The 19546-nt window shown below is 43.2% G+C and overlaps 1 protein-coding gene across 1 annotated transcript; it reads right to left on the reverse strand.

Moving 5' to 3' along the window:
• Window positions 1-8663: 8663 nt before the first annotated feature.
• Window positions 8664-18416, reverse strand: LOC112230764 (zinc finger protein 883-like). Its single transcript, XM_024397041.2, has 2 exons — window positions 17865-18416; window positions 8664-11099 (listed from the first exon to the last, which is right to left on the reverse strand). Exons 1-2 carry the CDS (start codon window positions 18169-18171, stop codon window positions 9562-9564), a joined length of 1845 nt encoding a protein of 614 aa, XP_024252809.2. The 5' UTR covers window positions 18172-18416; the 3' UTR covers window positions 8664-9561.
• Window positions 18417-19546: the final 1130 nt, after the last annotated feature.

The raw sequence follows: 19546 nt of genomic DNA on the forward strand, positions 1-19546 counted from the left end.
GTATTTGTTGTGAAATTGTTAGATATTGCTGCACTGTTGGAGCTAGAAACACACGCATTTCGCTACACCTGCAACAACATCTGCTGAACACCTGTATGTGACCAATAACATTTGTGTAAAATGTATTTTTCCCCACTCATTCACCCCATCTCTTTACATTGCTGATGCATATTCGGTGTCCTGACTATGTCAAAGGCCCATCCTGATAGACCTGAACCTAATGCAGCTTGGAGTGAACAGATGACAGAAGTCACATTTAGGTGCCAGGTGTAACTGAGGCCATGGATGCTCCATATCCATAATGTTGAGTGTTTTATATAATATGACTAAATGTGTTTCTTTCTGTGTTGCAGGGGCAGTCAAGAAATGGAACAGCAAGGCCACAGAACATGACATAAGCAGAGCTGTGGGAGACCACCTCAAGCCCCTGGTAGAGCCGGGGGTGGTGTTTACCACTCCACCACGCCTTCAGCAGGCTGGAAAAGTGGGATTGATCTGGTTGATCCATTTGTTTGTTTCAGTTTCCAGTAGTTGAATCCTTTGATGTATGGTGTCGTGGAAATTTCCTCTATTTACCAAATCATGGGAGCAAACCACACACACAAGTCAGAGTTAGTTATCAAAGTCTATCTTTAATTATATGAGCTCTATCACAATCCTGTGACTCTCAGGTAATTCAGTGTCTGTCAATGAATTCTCTGAGAGCCCCCTCCACATTGCAATAGCATTTTGACTTTCAACAGTTCAGTATCTCTAATGAAAAGTTGAGAGTCCCAACACAATGGCAAATGGGATCCTTTATAGCAAAGATACACAGGATAAGACAGCATTGGCATAATTCATTGTTCAGCTTTGTCTCCTTTCTCAAACTCAGAACCATAAACCAATCCTCCATATCAACAGGCATATATCAAATCCATCCTATTCTTGACAAGATCACAGAGACACACTGACTGGCACACAGACATTGTGGAGCCAAGAGATACACGCTTGATGATCCCTTGACCTCTCCCCTCTCTGCGGCCCATGCAACTTAGTCTTGACATAGAACAGATACTGCAACCCTGCCACAGTATTCTACAAAAATAACATTCTTGATGAGAAGTAACTTACAAACATATGATGAATATAAAACATCTTACCTATGTTACCAACAAATTCTGATTATTCCCTAACAATGGTTGATTTCAACATTTTTCATTTTCAACAAATTAACTGGGTTGGTTGAAAAGTGATACTAAAGGTACATAGCATGCACTATTTTGACATAGTGGGAGATATGTTTTTCATACCAACATATTTGTTCATTGGTTTAGCAAGAGTCTGTTGATTGGTTGTTAATTTCTTTTGCAATATGTTCAAATCATGCTTTATTTATATAGCACGTTATGTACGACTCTAGGAAGAGGGAACGCAACACCCTGCTACAACTCAGCTCCCCTTGGAGTGAAAGAGGTATGGGACTGTAGGTGCGATTAAGGATGACAAAGGTACCGTTTACAGGGAATTTATTCCCTCTCATTGTAATTTTTGGGGAAAGGGGCTGGACGGAATCAAAGCAAAGAAAGTAAATATCAAAGCCCCCTCTCCTACCTTACCTGCCTACCCAACTTAGCACTAACCAAAATACAGGGGGTGATCCGACCAAGTCTTACCTAGTGTCGTGTCTATCATTAACTGAAGAAATATAGTTTTATCAAAGATTCTCTGTAATTAGTTATTAGTTATTACGTGATCAACTGATTAATCACGTAACTAATTAACTAGGAAGTCAGGGCACCAAAGAATATAATATTCAGATTACAAAGTTATTTCCTAAAATAACTTTTCAGATATTTTCTGATCAAAGTCTTCGAATTAATGAATTATTTACTTTACTTCACGTTAGTCTCATTCCAAACGTCATAAATTGTTGGTTATCTGCACGAACCCAGTCTTCACTATGAGTCATCCATACATCAATTGTCTTAATTTTTTTATTTATTACTAAGTAATTCACAGAAATGCATAAACAAACAAGGCAAATGTAATGAAAGGAGAATGTGCCCTAGTGGCTAAACCGGCATGGCGGCTTGTTAGACAAAAGGGGAAGTGGGGGGTCGACTAAGAAGTCACTACAGTTAATGATTATAACAATTGAAATGCTAATCCTTTACACATGAACGCTCACTCATTCGGGAACGATTGCAATCAATATATATATTTACGCTCAGTGTGTCGTCTTGATCACTGGTGAAAAGTTTGTGTCTTTTGTAGAATTGTCCGTCTCGCTCCCTCTCTCGGTTGTGGTTAAAGGGGATAGTTCAAAGTGACATTCATTCCTTTGTTATAGAAGGGATGTTTCGGTGGTAGTCTTTCTTCGCGTTCAATGATACCGAAATCCTAGCTGCAGACTAGTAATCAATATCAAAGACTTGTTCTTATTCTGTCGGTGTCGATAGTCTAAGAGTTTAACCACGTGGTATGGTTAAAAAGATTCAGCAATGGTCGACAACCTTTGTCCTCCTAATGGAGAAAAACATGGTCTGCAACTTTTAGCCATCTCGTAATTGAGGTAAGCTTGGTCTGCTGATCGAAAACCCGAGTGGGCTTTTTATTTGGAATGGCAGAAAAGGCTGCCTTCCCCTCTGGGAACAAATGAAAGAATAATACAAACTACTTCACAACAAAAACTGAGAAAAAAAACTAACTCAGAACATAAAAGAGGCTCGCTCTCTCTCTCTCTCAGCAACAACTAACACAGTACAAACCAACATATGATATAACCCTCAGCTCTCTACTGAGCAACAGAACACTGGCTTATATAGCTGGAAGGAGTATAATGAGATACAGCTGTATCCTGACGAGGGGGCGGGGTCAGCTCCAATTAGCAATGAGGGGAATTTCAGGAAGCCATGTTGAAACACACACATACCACAACACAGAAACTATGGAACTTAAAAGCACATTTCAGGCATGGATGCAACAATGGCTTCACAGAAGAAAAAAAAGGAAAAATATATATTTACCCCAACATACATAAGAGGATAAAAAACAGAAGATTAACAACTGAAAGACTACTGAACATTCTAAGGAAAATGCCATTGATTAAAATATTAACAATTGGATGCAATATCCAACCTAAAATATAAGCTTGTTTTACTACATTGTTTGTTATTACATTCACCAACAAGAAAACCAGAACAGTCACTTAAATAGAAAAGGGAACTAACAAAGAGTCAAGTGACAAAAACCAAAATGAAACTGGTAGGGGTTTAGGAGGCGTTCTGAAAGACACTACGGGGGTGTCCACTGAAAGTTGACTAGTAAAAACAACTGGGACCTAAAAGACACCTACCATGAGACCCACTAAATCTGCCGAAGAAGAGTCAAACAAAAGAAACCCGCACCAAACTTAAAGACAAGAAGCAAACCAAAAAGGTGGTTAAAATAATTTATTACAATCAAAACCATTCATACTATTACAAAATCATAATTCTCATTCATTCTTAATAAAATTCTATTTACAAAAACATCAAACAAAAACAAACCTCAGGGGAGCATCGTCCCTCCCCGTCATACCTAACCAATACCTAACCCTTTCCCTATCTCCCCTTCCCTAATCTATCCCCTTACCAAACTCACTCTAACACTCCCAGCCCTAAACCCCCTTTCCACCTCTCCCGTGCCGCATGCTTCCCCCACTTCCTCTCCTCCCTCTTCATCCTCCCCCTCAAATCACCTTCCACCCTTCTCACTATCCCTTCCACCCCCAATCTCTCCCTGTCTTGACTAAATTCTTCCTGGCTTCCCACAGTCCCTTTTAAAGAGACTCATGAGAAGCCAGAGCAGAAACCTGTCCCTATCCGTTCCCTTTGCTCTCCCTACGCCTCTCTCTAGCCTAGCCCATGTCAAAACAAAATCACTCCTAACCACACCTAGCATCACCCGTGCCCTAGCCCATACTAGTCCGGCAAAGGCACAGTCCCAGAAGGCATGGCGCACAGTCTCCTCCCTGCCACAAGCAGATCTTGGACAGGTGGGGGATCGCACCAAACTATACCGGTACAAGATGGAAAGTACCGGCAAACGCTTATGAAGGCTCAACCAATTCAGGTCCTTGAGCCCGTTGTCCAGGCCCCGCGCCTGCACTCCCTCCCAGACCACTGACGAGATGCCCGCTACGGGCGCAGGACTCCCTGCCTGCCTGACCTCCTCGTACAGGTGCCTGTGGTCTAAACCTACTTGGGCAACTTCAACCTCGGGGGGCGCACGCAGCCACTTGGCCGCATGACCAAAGTGCCACGGCAGCTGTTCCGCCCGAGGACCCGTGTTAGACCACACCATTACGCTTCTCGCCTGATACGAGAAGAACACCCGCAGGAGGTAACCGGACGGGTGTATCACTGGCTGAGCAAGCTCCGCTAACAAGAAAGAAACAAAAATTGAGTCCAGCTTGAGGGGGAAATGTGGTACCCCCCTACCTCCCTCCCCGATGGGACAGATCATGCGTGCCCTGGCGACCCACTCGCATCTGCCACTCCACATAAACTGAAACACAAGCCTCACTAGAGGCCTCCTCAGACAAGCCGGCAATGGGTAGATATATCCCAAATACAAAAGAGACGGCAACACATCCACCTTTAGGACCAGGACTTTGCCCATAAAAGACAAATACCTAGCCTTCCACATTGCTAGCTTCCTCTGTACCACTGCGATACGCATGTTCCAGTTTAGCGTCGCTGAGCCGGAGGTCTCAAAATGAACCCCGAGAATCCTCAGGGCCCCTTCACAGAGAGATAACCCCCCAAAAAACCCCAAAAAAACAGGAGACTCACCCGATGCTCCCCTGGTCCATCTCCACCGGCGGGGACGTCCTCTCCTCTCCTGACGCCCCCCCGTCCTCCATCCCAACCCATGACCCAGACAGTGTGTTGGGTCCTCCCTCCCCACCCACCATCCCCCCCCTCCCTGTTTGCCTCGGGGCTGCATGTAGGGGACCCCATCTCCTCAAACAGGAGTTGGGATCCCTCTAGCAAACAGCCCACCGACCCCTCACTGGAGTCATCCACTAAAATGCAAGGGGCTGAGGCAAACCGGGAGGACAAATTACCCTCCCCCCCCCCGCCACTCTCTTAGCCCCCCTCCCCTCCCTCTCACTTCCTGCCAAGCTCCCCCTCTTCATCCCTTTCTTCTTTGGTGAAGGAGGTAGCGGGGAGACACAACGTCCCATCCCCGCTAACTCCTCCACCAAATCCCTCATTTCGACCTCAAGGAAGCCTGGCAGGCTGTCCCCCACTCCTTCCCCCATCTCTCCCCCCCTCCCACCTCCACTCCTCCCTCCTTCTCCGTCACTGTCCCTGTCACTGTCCCCGTTCCCTCTTCCACTCCTTCTCGCACCACTGTCCCCTTCACCGCTCCTTTACGTTCTTCTGCCTTCTTTTCCTTCTCCTCTTCTTTTCCACTCTTTCCTTCTTCCCGCCTCTTTCTTCTCATTTCTTCCTTCTTTCCATCCTCTTCTCTTGCCTTCTTTTCCCCTGTGCCATCCGTACAATCCGCACGCGTCCTTTCTTTCCTCCCCCCATCCCCCGCTCCCCCCCCAGCTGCAGACGCGTATGACCTGTGACGATCTGGGCAATCACGCCACAGGTGTTCTCTGGAGCCACACCCGTGGCAAGCCTTGGGCTCGTCACACTCCCTGGCCTCGTGCTCTTCCGACCCACAAAAACGACATTTCTTGTTACTGCACGAGGCCAGGGTATGGCCGTAGGCCATACAACGCCTGCAGAACGGGGGCTGACGTGCATAGTATAGGGTTCCCCTGTCAGCCCCCAGGGAGAACATTGCCGGAGGATGGAGGTAGCCATCCACACTCTTCGGGGACTCCCTGAGTAACGCCTGGAAGCCTCTCTTCCCATTCCAGAAACCCAGGGAGTCCCTGAGGTACCTCGCTGAGGAGACATTGTCCATGTACCTCCCCAGAAAGGCCCTCACTTCTTCGTCCTTCACGTGCGGATTGTACATGGTTACGGTGACCACCCTGAAGTTGTTTCTTGCCAGGCTGGTCACCGTGTAATGACACAGGGGACCTTCTTCTTTCCCTTCCGTCACCGTCTTCATAATCTCATTGTGTTTTTCTTCCAAATATAGGGTTACATCAAACCCCTTCTCCATTGGGTTCCCCTGAAGGCATAGCACATCTTTAACCTTCAATTTTAGGTGCCCCATTAGGATGTTCCTCCCGAAGGTTTCTCTCCCCCAAGGCTCCATCTCTTTTCCCCGCCAAGAAAAGCGCACCGTGTTGGCCAGTCCAATTCCCGGAACCGACGGTCCAGATGTACTTTGCGCCATCTCCTCACGGACGATGGCGCACCCGTCCCACCACCTCAAACTTATAAACAGGAAGCAAAATAACCAAAAAGGTGGCGCAACTAAAAGGTGTTGACTCTCCACATCTATCAAGACAACTGGAGCACTGGGCTAGACACTCTTAAATAGCACCTGGACCAGCTCAGCTGAAACACCTTCCCACTAACGAGATGGACAAGCCAGCACAGGTGTAGCACATACTGACTAACGAGCTATACGTGCTAATGAGCTATACGTGCTAAAGTCCAACCTCAAAACATAAATGGAAAAACCAAACACCTTCCCCCTTAAGACAACAAATATATCCTGTATTTTCGCCACTAGCTTCTAGAACTCTCATCTTCCTAAAACTCCCTACGTTCTAGAACTCTTGTCCCCTTGAAACGAGCCCAAAGAAAACTCCTCTCCAATACAGAAAAACGTGCAATAAATTGTGATCCATGGCACTGGCTAAACGCAAAACTTGTTGACTGCCCACCCTTAAGACAACCAGCGACCAACTCCTGCAATATCCGTAGAAACTTTCCACCTCACAGAGGAGCTTCTCTCTCTTTTCAGGGTTCACTCGATAGGCATGTTGTTGGATCAGGGCCCAGTCCCTAATGTCATGCTCTAGTACATTTGGATTTGCACATCTGAGAATGAACCCTGATATTCTAAAAGCAGGGCAACCATGTCAATATAATTGTACCCCAAAATTGTCAGTTGGTTGCATACATAATTATGATTACTAAATGTTACATGAATTGGAAATATCAAAAACAAATGTACAGACCTTTGTTAATATGTATTGGCAATAATTCACTTAATGGTGAGGCATGGAATAATAAAACATGTATCTTTTGTCAGGCTGATTATAGACCAATTTATTATACTGCGTCCATGTGTATAGGCTGCAAATACGTTGAAATTAATGTCACAGTGTAAACGTGTCCAAATCAATAGTCTAAATGCAGAAACAGTTTGTGATTAATTGAAATCCTAAACATAAAATGTACTATCTACACAAACATCTGCCACAATAATCATATTACTTGTATTTTTTTTAAACAAGCACCTTATAAACTGCACAATAAACTGCACGACACCAAAAATGTTGTTGTTTTGACAAGTAGCAATAAATCACTGATATCGATTAGGGGGGAAATCAGGTTGTATGTGCTGTTGAAACTAACACAACTAAAACAAACACATGGAAATGGGAGATATCTTTTACCTGGTTAGAGGACAACCTGCAGAAGACAGTCAGCTACATTTTGGAGTGATGCATTTAAATGTAGGGGTCGCTAAACAAAGGAATGCAACACTTATTTGTCATCACTCATCGATATCATGCTGAAATAAATCGTCGAGGAGGGAGATATGGTTGCAAGTCCTGGTTGCAAAAACAGCTCAAAAACCACACGGAGTCTGGGAATAATGTGTACATCACTGGTTAGAGGAAAATTTGTAGAAAACAGCTAGCTACATTTGAGTGTTGCATTTGATTCAAGTGGGTCACCAACGTGGTAAATGTAACAACTTTTTAAAGGGACGTTTTGTTAAATCAAATGTTTAGGGTTCTACATTGTGAAATTAATTCAAATAATTCTTCCACAATGTTAAAAACATTCTACATTGTGACATTATTTCATTGATTCCATGAAACAACTCCTTCATGTATGTATTTTCTGATGTTTGATCAGAGATCTTTATTTAGACTATCTAAGCTAGAAGGTTTGTCTCCTGTGTATGTTCTCTGGTGTGTCTTCAGATAGTCAGATGTACCAAAACTCTTCCCACGTAGATCACAGCTAAAAGATTGCTCTCCTGTGTGTGTTCTGTGTGTGTTCATCTTTCCCTCGATCCTGACTAGTCTCCCAGTCCCTGCAGCTGAAAAACATCCCCACAGTATGATGATGCCACCACCATGCTTTACGCCAGGAGAGACGCTTGGCATTCAGGGCAAAGAGTTCATCAGGCCAGGGAATCTTGTTTCTCATGGTCTGAGAGTCATTAGGTGCCATTTGGTAAACTCCGAGTGGGCTGTCATGTGCCTTTTACTGAGGAGTGGCTTCTGTCTGGCCACTCTACCATAAAGGCCTGATTGGTGGAGTGCTGCAGAGATGGTTGTCCTTCTGGAAGGTTCTTCCATCTCCACAGAGGAACTCTGTCAGAGTGAACATCGGGTTCTTGGTCACCTCCCTGACCAAGGTCCTTCTCCCCCGATTGCTCAGTTTGGCCGGGCGGCCAGCTCTAGGAAGAGTCTTGGTGGTTCCAAACTTCTTCCATTTAAGAATGATGGCGGCCACTGGAGACCTTCAATGCTGCAGACCTTTTTTGGCACCCTTCCCCAGATCTGTGGCTCGACACAATCCTGTCTCTGAGCTCTACGGACAATTTCTTCGACCTCTATTTCTTCGACCTCATGGCTTGGAGTTTGCTCTGACGTGCATTGCCAACTGTCGGACCTTATATAGACGGGTATAATCATGAACAATATGATTTCATGTGGCACAAAACAAAAACACAAATTCTCAGTCATAAATATAAGTAGGAATACAGCCTTTCTCATGTGATTTCAGGATTGCTGACTGGGAAAATGTCCTTCCACACAGAGAGAGAGCAGTGGTTGGACTTTTATTGTGTGTGTCCTCTTAGGCTCCTTAACCAGGTAAAACTCTTTCCACACTGGGAACATTGGAAAGGCTTTTCTCCTGTGTGTATTCGCACATGAGCTTTTAGGTCCCCTACTCGTGAAATCAGTTTTTACGCTGGGAGCAGTGGTAAGGCTTTTCTCCTGTGTGTGTCCACTCATGCTCCTTCAGGCTCCCTAACTGAATAAAACTCATTCCACAGTGGGAACAGTGATAAGTCTGGTCCCTGTCCTACCAAAGACAGAGTATTTAGTTAAATACTAAAAAGAGAACAGAATTAAACCGCCATAAAATAAAACTGTCTTCCTGCGAGGCTAGATTCCTCAAAAACCTGAAGTCAGTTTTCAGAACATACCATAATTTTCATAACTTGGCGGCTGCCCTAATAATAATAATAATAATAATAATAATGTAGAACATTAAATATAACCTTGCTTTCATGTTTATAGGCTGAGCAGAGCTCTATAATAGGGAATGGGTGACACCTAGTCAGTTGTACAAATGAATGCATTCAACTGAAACGTGTCTTCCGCATTTAACCCAACCACTCCAAATCAGAGAGGTGCGGGGGGCTGCCTTATTCGACATCCACATCTTCAGTGCCTCGCTTTTCTTCTGTGTGTATTCTCTCATGCCTTTTCAGGGTAGCTAACACGGTAAAACTCTTTCTACACTGGGAACATTGGAAAGGCTTTTCTCCTGTGTGTGTCCTCTCGTGAGCTTTTAGGTCCCCTACTCGGGAAAATGTATTTTTACACTGGGAGCAGCGGTAAGGCTTTTCTCCTGTGTGTATTCTCTCATGCTCTTTTAGGTGCCCTCTCTGAGTAAAACTGTTTCCACAATGTGAACATTGGAATGGCTTTTCTCCTGTGTGTATTCTCTCATGCCTTTTTAGGTTACTTAACACGATAAAACTCTTTCCACACTGGGAACATTGGAAAGGCTTTTCTCCTGTGTGTGTCCACTCATGCTCCTTCAGGCTCCTTGACTGAATAAAACTCATTCCACAGTGGGAACAGTGATGAGGCTTTTCTCCTGTGTGTATTCTCTCATGCCTTTTCAGGTTAGCTAACACGGTAAAACGCTTTCTACACTGGAAACAATGGAAAGGTTCTTGTCCTGTGTGTGTCCATTCATGAGCTTTTAGGTCCCCTGATCGGGAAAATCTCTTTTCACATTGGAAGCAGTGGTAAGGCTTTTCTCCTGTGTGTATTCTCTCATGCCTTTTCAGGTTAGCTAACAGGGTAAAAATCTTTCCACACTGGGAACACTGGAAAGGCTTTTCTTCTGAGTGTGTCCACTCATGTGCCTTCAGGCTCGCTAACTGAATAAAACTCATTCCACAGTGGGAACAGTGATAAGGATTTTCTCCTGTGTGTATTCTCTCATGCCTTTTCAGATTAGCTAACAGGGTAAAACTCTTTCCACACTGGGAACATTGAAAAGGCTTTTCTCCTGTGTGTGTCCTCTCGTGAGCTTTTAGGTCCCCTGATCGGGAAAATCTCTTTTCACATAAGAAGCAGGGGTAAGGCTTTAATCCTGTGTGTGTACTTTCATGAGCTTTTAGGTCCCCTACTCGTGAAAATCTATTTTTACACTGGGAGCAGTGGTAAGGCTTTTCTCCTGTGTGTATTCTCTCATGCTCTTGTAGGTGCCCTCTCTGAGTAAAACGCTTTCCACAATGGGAACATTGAAATGGCTTTTCTCCTTTGTGTATTCTCTCATGCCTTTTCAGGTTATTTAACACAGTAAAACTCTTTCCACACTGGGAACAGTGATGACGCTTTTCTCCTGTGTGCATCCCCTCATGCTCCTTCAGGCTTCCTAACTGAATAAAACTGTTTCTAATGTTCCCAGCATGGAAAGGCTTTTCTCCTGTGTGTGTCCTCTCATGAGCTTTTAAGTCCCCTAATCCGGAAAATCTCTTTTCACATTGTAAGCAGTGGTATGGCTTTTCTCCTGTGTGTGTCCTCTCATGGCGTTTTAGGTTCCCTAAACAGCGAAAACTCTTTTCACAGTGGGAGCAGTTGTGTTGTCTCGCTGGTTTGGGCGTCTCTGGGTCTGGTTCCTCTGAAGGACTCTTCCTGCTGTCATAGTGAGAGTCTGGTCTCTCTCCTGCCAAAGACAAACAGTATCTAGTTAAACAGAGACCTGAATGAAACCTACACATGATAAAGCTGTCTTCCTATGAGGTTTAACCTAGAATAGATATCTCAATAAAAGAGCAGAACTGGTCAACACAGAGTGGCTGTAGTGCTTTGTAGGCTGGGTAAATCAATTTGAATTCAAAACATTGACAGCGTCCCTTTTGATAAAAAAAAAAAGCTTTCCTTACATTGTTTGACTATGGAAGAAGTGGTAAGAAAGTGGTTTTCGTAACTGAATGTAAAAACATTCATGAGATACACAGTACCAGACAAAAGTTGACACACCTACTCATTCAAGGGTAATTCTTATTTTTTTATTTCTACATTGTAGAAAATAGTGAAAACTATGAAAACACATATGGAATCATGTAGTAACCAAAAAAGTGGTAAACTACTCAAAATACACTGCTCAAAAAAATTAAGGGAACACTAAAATAACACATCCTAGATCTGAATGAATGAAATATTCTTATTAAATACTTTTTTCTTTACATAGTTGAATGTGCTGTCAACAAAATCACACAAAAATTATCAATGGAAATCAAATTTATCAACCCATGGAGGTCTGGATTTGGAGTCACACTCAAAATTAAAGTGGAAAACCACACTACAGGCTGATCCAACTTTGATGTAATGTCCTTAAAACAAGTCAAAATGAGGCTCAATAGTGTGTGTGACCTCCCTACAACGCCTGGGCATGCTCCTGATGAGGTGGCGGATGGTCTCCTGAGGGATCTCCTCCCAGACCTGGACTAAAGCATCCGACAGTCTGTGGTGCAACGTGGCATTGGTGGATGGAGCAAGACATGATGTCCCAGATGTGCCCAATTGGATTCAGGTCTGGGGAACGGGCGGGCCAGTCCATAGCATCAATGCCTTCATCTTGCAGGAACTGCTGACACACTCCAGCCACATGAGGTCTAGCATTGTCTTGCATTAGGAGGAACCCAGGGCCAACCGCACCAGCATATGGACTCACAAGGGGTCTGAGGATCTCATCTCGGTACCTAATGGCAGTCAGGCTACCTCCGGCGAGCACATGGAGGGCTGTGCGGCCCCCCAAAGAAATGCCACCCCACGACTGACCCACCGTCAAACCAGTCATGCTGGAGGATCTTGCAGGCAGAAGAACGTTCTCCAAGGCGTCTCCAGACTGTCACGTTTGTCACATGTACTCAGTGTGAACCTGCTTTCATCTGTGAAGAGCACAGGGCGCAAGTGGCGAATTTGCCAATCTTGGTGTTCTCTGGCAAATGCCAAACGTCCTGCACGGTGTTGGGCTGTAAGCACAACCCCCACCTGTGGACGTCGGGCCCTCATACCACCCTCATGGAGTCTGTTTCTGACTGTTTGAGCAGACAAATGCACATTTGTGGCCTGCTGGAGGTCATTTTGCAGGGCTCTGGCAGTGCTCCTCCTGCTCCTCCTGCTCCTCCTTGCACAAAGGCGGAGGTAGCGGTCCTGCTGCTGGGTTGTTGCCCTCCTACGGCCTCCTCCACGTCTCCTGATGTACTGGCCTGTCTCCTGGTAGCGCCTCCATGCTCTGGATACTACGCTGACAGACACAGCAAACCTTCTTGCCACAGCTCGCATTGATGTGCCATCCTGGATGAGCTGCACTACCTGAGCCACTTGTGTGGGTTGTAGACTCCGTCTCATGCTACCACTAGACTGAAAGCACCGCCAGCATTCAAAAGTGACCAAACCATCAGCCAGGAAGCATAGGAACTGAGAAGTGGTCTGTGGTCGCCACCTGCAGAACCACTCCTTTATTGGGGGTGTCTTGCTAATTGCCTATAATTTCCACCTGTTGTCTATTCCATTTGCACACAGCATGTGAAATTTATTGTCAATTATTGTTGCTTCCTAAGTGGACAGTTTGATTTCACAGAAGTGTGATTGACTTGGAGTTATATTGTGTTGTTTAAGTGTTCCCTTTATTTTTTTGAGCAGTGTATATGGAATGCTTTTCCAACAGTCTTAAAGTAGTTCCCACATATGCTGAGCACTCGTTGGCTGCTTTTTCTTCACTCTGCGGTCCAATTCATCCCAAACCATCTCAATTGGGTTGAGGTCGGGTGATTGTGGAGGCCAGGTCATCTGACGCAGCACTCCATCACTCTCCTTTTTGGTCAAATAGCCCATAACCCAGCCTGGAGGAGTGCTGGGTAATTGTCCTGTTGAAAAACAAATGATAGTCCCACTAAGCGCAAACCAGATGGGATAGCATATTGTTTCAGAATGCTGTGGTAGCCAGACAGGTGTGTGCCTTTCCAAATCATGTCCATTCAATTGAATTTACAACAGGTGGACTCCAATCAAGTTGAAGAAACATCTCAAGGATGATTAATGGAAACAAGATGCACCTGAGCTCAATTTAGAGTCTCATAGCAAAGGTCTGAATACTTAGGTAAATAAGGCATTTGTTTTTTCCTTTTTAATAAATGTGATTTTTTTTCTCTAAAAACCCATCTTCGTTTTTTCATTATGGGGTATTGTGTGTAGAATGATTAGGATTTGTATTTATTGTAAGGCTGTAACGTAACATAATGTGGAAAGACTTTAGTGACATAAATAAGGGGTTAAATACTTTTTTTATATATCTCATAAAGGACAGACACTTCCGAACAAACTTACTTTAGATTTTTGGGGAAACAATGTTACTATGGTTACTGTTGTTCCATGTTGTGAATGTTATCCAATGTGTTACTATGGGTTACAGCAGTACGGCCAAATCATGTTTTGACATAAATTAACTTTTTAATATTTTTGTTGATACTTCAAGGGGTCTTACAATTCAAAATCAGAACGCCAAATTATCCTTGGAGGGTGTTTCTACAGTACTATACTGGGGAAGCCCTTCATGTTGGAGGGTGTTTCTACAGTACAATACTGGGGAAGCCCTTTATGTCGGAGGGTGTTTCTACAGTACTATACTGGGGAAGCCCTTCATGTCGGAGGGTGTTTCTACAGTACTATACTGGGGAAGCCCTTCATGTTGGAGGGTGTTTCTACAGTACTACACTGGGGAAGCCCTTCATGTTGGAGGGTGTTTTATCTTTGACACTTCAGCAACTGTGTTAGTACAAGGCATGGAGACAGGTTGCATGGAAGTTCCTTTATATAATGTGGAACTGGAATCGGATCTTATTTCTCATTCCGTTGTCGTTGGAATGAGGCCTAGCCTACCAGTGAAGGGGGTAGAGGTCGACCGATTAATTAGGGCCGATTTCAAGTTTTCATAACAATCGGAAATCGGTATTTTTGGGCGCGGATTTGCAGATTTTTTTTTTTTTTACACCTTTATTTAACTAGGCAAGTCAGTTTTAAGAACACATTCTTATTTTCAATGACGGCCTAGGAACGGTGGGCTAACTGCCTCGTTCAGGGGCAGAAAGAGATTTTCACCTTGTCAGCTCGGGGGATCCAATCTTGCATCCTTACAGTTAACTAGTCCAACGCAATAACGACTTGCCTCTCTCTCGTTGCACTCCACAAGGAGACGGTCTGTTACGCAAATGCAGTAAGCCAAGGTAAGTTGCTAGCTAGCATTAAACTTATCTTATAAAAAACAATCAATCATAATCACTAGTTAACTACACATGGTTGATGATATTACTAGATATTAGGAGGCGGTCTGTTACGCAAATGCAGTAAGCCAAGGTAAGTTGCTAGCTAGCATTAAACTTATCTTATAAAAAACAATCAATCATAATCACTAGTTAACTACACATGGTTGATGATATTACTAGATATTATTTAGCGTGTCCTGCGTTGCATATAATCTGACTGAGCATACAAGCATACAAGTATCTAAGCATGACTGAGCAGTGGTAGGCAGCAGCAGGCTCTTAAGCATTCATTCAAACAGCACTTTAGTGCGTTTTGCCAGCAGCTCTTCGTTGTGCATCAAGCATTGCGCTGTTTATGACTTCAAACCTATCAACTCCCGAGATGAGGCTGGTGTGACCGAAGTGAAATGGCTGGCTAGTTAGCGCGTGCTAATAGCGTTTCAAACTTCACTCGCTCTGAGCCTTGGGGTGGTTGTTTCCCTTGCTCTGCATGGGTAATGCTGCTTCGATGTGGTGGCTGTTGTCATTGTGTTGCTGGTTCGAGCCCAGGGAGGAGCGAGGAGAGGGACGGAAGCTATACTGTTACACTGGCAATACTAAAGTGCCTATAAAAACATCCAATAGTCAAAGGTTAATGAAATACAAATGGTATAGAGGGAAATAGTCCTATAATAACTACAACCTAAAACTTCTTACCTGGGAATATTGAAGACTCATGTTAAAAGGAACCACCAGCTTTCATATGTTCTCATGTTCTGAGCAAGGAACTGAAACGTTAGCTTTCTTACATAGCACATATTGCACTTTTACGTTCTTCACCAACACTTTGTTTTTGCATTATTTAAAACAAATTGAACATGTTTCATTATCTACTTGAGGCTAAATTGATTTCATTGATGTATTATATTATCATTCATATTGGGAAATTATTTGGCTGGAGGGAAGGTTGTGCCAAATCCTGTCGTTCGTAAGGAACCCAGAATTGGGAAACCTGATGGGTTATCAGAAAAGTACCCTACAGTGTTCTCAGCATGTGCCATTACACGTGCTCGGTCTAGGAAATTCACCGGGAGCAAGTCTAGTGTTGAGGATGTCAGCGATGTCCCACCATGGTTGATCTGTCAAACATTTATGGGTGATCCTGATTTCGGTAAACCTCCTGAGTTGACCCCTCCTTTGAAAACCCCAAAGGTGAGAGTTTGCAGAACCTCTGAATGAAGAGAGGATCCCTATAGTTGACACTTGGATGTCTAGGAAGCAGCTGATTGCTGAACAGAGAAGAGATGTTTCTAGGAAGCAGCTGATTGATGAACAAAGTAAAGATGTTTCACCCTCTCCTATTTTTGCTGAGATACATCCAGAAGAGGAGTTTAATGAAGTTTCCATTGGTAATTTTGACAGAAATGGTGTTCTAACGAGGAAACTGTGTTCTAACGGGGAAACTGTGTTCTAATGGGGAAACTGTGCTCTAATGAGGAAATGGTGTTCTCACTCCACTTCTGGACAAGACGATTGGCCCAATTTATCTAAAATTGTTGTTCCAGTTGCACTTCAACAAGAGATACTGAGGTTGGCTCACGATGGTAGTATGGCAGGCCATTTTGGGGTCAACAAGACGTCTGAAACAGGATGTTGTGGCTCACTGTAAATCCTGTGGCGTTTGCCAGCGGGCAGGTAAACCGAACCAAGCCGTACCAGTTGCACCTTTGCAGAGTATTCCTGCTTTTGACAAACCTTTCAGCAGGTTTCTGGTGGACTGTGTTGGTCCTTTGGCTAAAGCCAAGAGTGGTAAGTATTTCAGTTAACTAGTGATAGACTAGTTATAATGCAGACATGATATAGCAGTTCATGTGTATTACTGGTTGAGTGTACTCTTCTGGTTGAGAGACATTTTTGGCTCTCTTGCCAGGGAAGGTCACAATGAATGTTTAAAAAAAAAAAATATCCTACATCTCATTCATGTAAAAACATTAATGAGATATAGAGTACTAGTCAAAAGTTTGTACACACCTACTCATTCCAGGGTTTGTCTTTATTTTTTTTACCATGCTGAGCACTCATTGGCTGCTTTTCCTTCACTCTGCAGTCCAATTCATCCCAAACCATCTCAATTGGGTTGAGGTCAGGTGATTGTGGAGGCCAGGTCATCTGATGCAACACTCCATCACTATCCTTTTTGGTCAAATAGCCCTTACACAGCCTGGAGGTGTGTTGGGTCATTGTCCTGCTGAAAAACAAATGATTGTCCCACTAAGCGCAAACCAGATGGGATGGCGTATCGCTGCAGAATGCTGTGGTAGCCAGACAGGTGTGTGCCTTTCCAATAAATTGAATTTACCACAGGTGGACTCCAATCAAGTTGGAGAAACATCTCAACGATGATCAATGGAAACATGCACCTGAGCTCAATTTCGAGTCTCATAGTAAATGGTCTGAATACTTATAATAATAATAATAAATAATAATAAAATAATGTTTTCTTTTAATAAATGTGTAATTTTTTCTAAAAACCTATTTTCGCTTTTTCATTATGGGGCATTGCTTGTAGATTGATGAGGATTTTTATTTATTGTAGAATAAGGCTGTAATGTAACAAAATGTGGAAAGACTTTAGTGACATAAATAAGGGATTAAAGACATCCAAAAAAAGTATATATATAGCATTTTATTTATTTCTGTATAGACAGGAGTAATTACAGTGGGGCAAAAAAAAGTATTTAGTCAGACACCAATTGTGCAAGTTCTCCCACTTAAAAAGATGAGAGAGGCCTGTAATTTTCATCATAGGTACACTTCAACTATGACAGACAACATGCAAATAATTTTTTTAATTCAAAGGGTATATAAGTAAGAGACATCTTGTCAGTATATCCATAATCTTTGGTGTAGCCAACTCAACTCTCGCATGGCACTATTGGGCAGCAACTTGTGTAGTAAAAAAATCACTACATGAAAACTACTACAAGCAATGCCCCCCAGTCTGCTGTCAGCAGATAGACTATTCTCAAATATATATGTTAAGTCAAACAAGGGGTAGCTTGCTCTCTACATAGTCTGATTCTAGACATAACAGTCATAATTCTAGGGCCCTCCGTTGAAGAGGTATTGACGAGCCAACTCCGAATATCCAAAGTTAAAAACTAATTTAAGGCGATACTTACTGGTGTTACTCAGATCTCTGATTTCCACCTCTTCATCTTTCAATGTGACAGTAATCTCTCCTTCCTTCTTCACTCCAAAAACTGCATCCTCCTCTTCTTTTACTGTAACATCCTCCTCCTCTTTCACTCTGAACGAGTCTTCCTCTTCTTCTTTCACGGTAACAGCCTCACCCTCTACTTCTTGTTTTACTGTGACATCCTCCTCTTCCGTCTCCTCTTTCACGACAATGTTCAGCCCCAGAGCTTCTTTCTCCGTCCAGCAGACCTCCTCTTCTTTAACAGGAGGGGAGTAGTTTAGGGAGCTCATGTTCGGGGATGTTAGCTAGCTAGCTATCATTAGCGACTAGGCTAGTGCTAACTTAACCAGCCAGCTACTATAGCTGACTAATAAAAAATAACGTAATATTAAATAGGTTAACAAGTAAATAAGACAGAAGCGTGTCTAAAACACAGAAGCTAATATACACTGAAAGCGTCTAAATAGCTTGAATCTTTCGGCTATGTTGGCTAGCAAGCTACCGAGGTGGTTGACGAGCTGTTTATGGAGAACCGTCCACTAGATTATACGTCACGCTAGCAGCATCACCTGAAAGACGCACATCGCCGTCTGCTGACTGGAGTGGGAAACGCAGTTGAGGATCATATTTTATTGTCAGACAAAGATGTTTTGAAAGGGATTTAATTAAAGAATACTATTATATTGAGACATCAAAGACAGGAATGTGTCGATTGATTAGTGCAAATATATATTTTTTACTACAGCACATTTAAGACAGTTTCATTAAGTTAAACTAAATCTAAATAAGTAGCTAGCTACTTGTAGGTCTATACTGCTCCTACATGGTGTAACAATACATCATGTAGATGTATATAATGGACAGACTAGGTCTATACTGCTCTTACATGGTGTAACAATACATCAGGTAGATGTATATAATGAACAGACTAGGTCTATACTGCTCCTACATGGTGTAACAATACATCATGTAGATGTATATAATGAACAGACTAGGTATATACTGCTCCTACATGGTGTAACAATACATCATGTAGATGTACACTACCGTTCAAAAGTTTGGGGTCACTTGGAAATGTTCTTGCTTTTGAAAGAAAATCAAAAATGTTGTCCATTAAAATAACATCAAATTGATCAGAAATACAGTGTAGACATTGTTAATGGTGTAAATGAATATTGTAGCTGAAAACAACTGATTTTTTATGGAATATCTACATAGGCATACAGAGGCCCATTATCAGCAACCATCACTCCTGTGTTCCAATGGCACATTGTGTTCAGACACTGCCAGTGTGCCAGGTGGACATTTATTCAGACCCTGCCAGGTGGACATTGGGTTTGATTCACACCCTGCCAGTGTGCCAGGTGGACATCATGTTTGATTAAGACCCTGCCAGTGTGCCAGGTGGACATTGGGTTTGATTCAGACCCTTCCAGCATGGGCAGAAATGTATTCCAAGTTTATCATTTTAAAAGGCTAATTGATCATTAGAAACCCCTTTTGCAATTATGGTAGCACAGCTGAAAACTGTTGTGCTGATTTAACAAAGCTTTTGTAAACAGTTTTGTTGCATAACAATCAGGCAGTAGAACAACAATAATCATCACCCTCTTGACCAATCTTCCCTCCCCTTAACATTGGGTTTGATTCAGACCCTGTCATTGT

Source organism: Oncorhynchus tshawytscha, linkage group LG18 (assembly GCF_018296145.1).
Source record: "Oncorhynchus tshawytscha isolate Ot180627B linkage group LG18, Otsh_v2.0, whole genome shotgun sequence".
NCBI classification, from domain to species: Eukaryota; Metazoa; Chordata; class Actinopteri; order Salmoniformes; family Salmonidae; genus Oncorhynchus; species Oncorhynchus tshawytscha.

Bases quoted from the DNA above. Each gene is read 5' to 3' on its own strand.
- LOC112230764 (XM_024397041.2), bottom strand. From the start codon at position 18,171: ATGAGCTCCCTAAACTACTCCCCTCCTGTTAAAGAAGAGGAGGTCTGC. The intron at 11,100-17,864 runs GTAAGTATCGCC...TGTCTTTGGCAG, and splicing joins CAGAGATCTGAGTAACACCA to GAGAGAGACCAGACTCTCAC.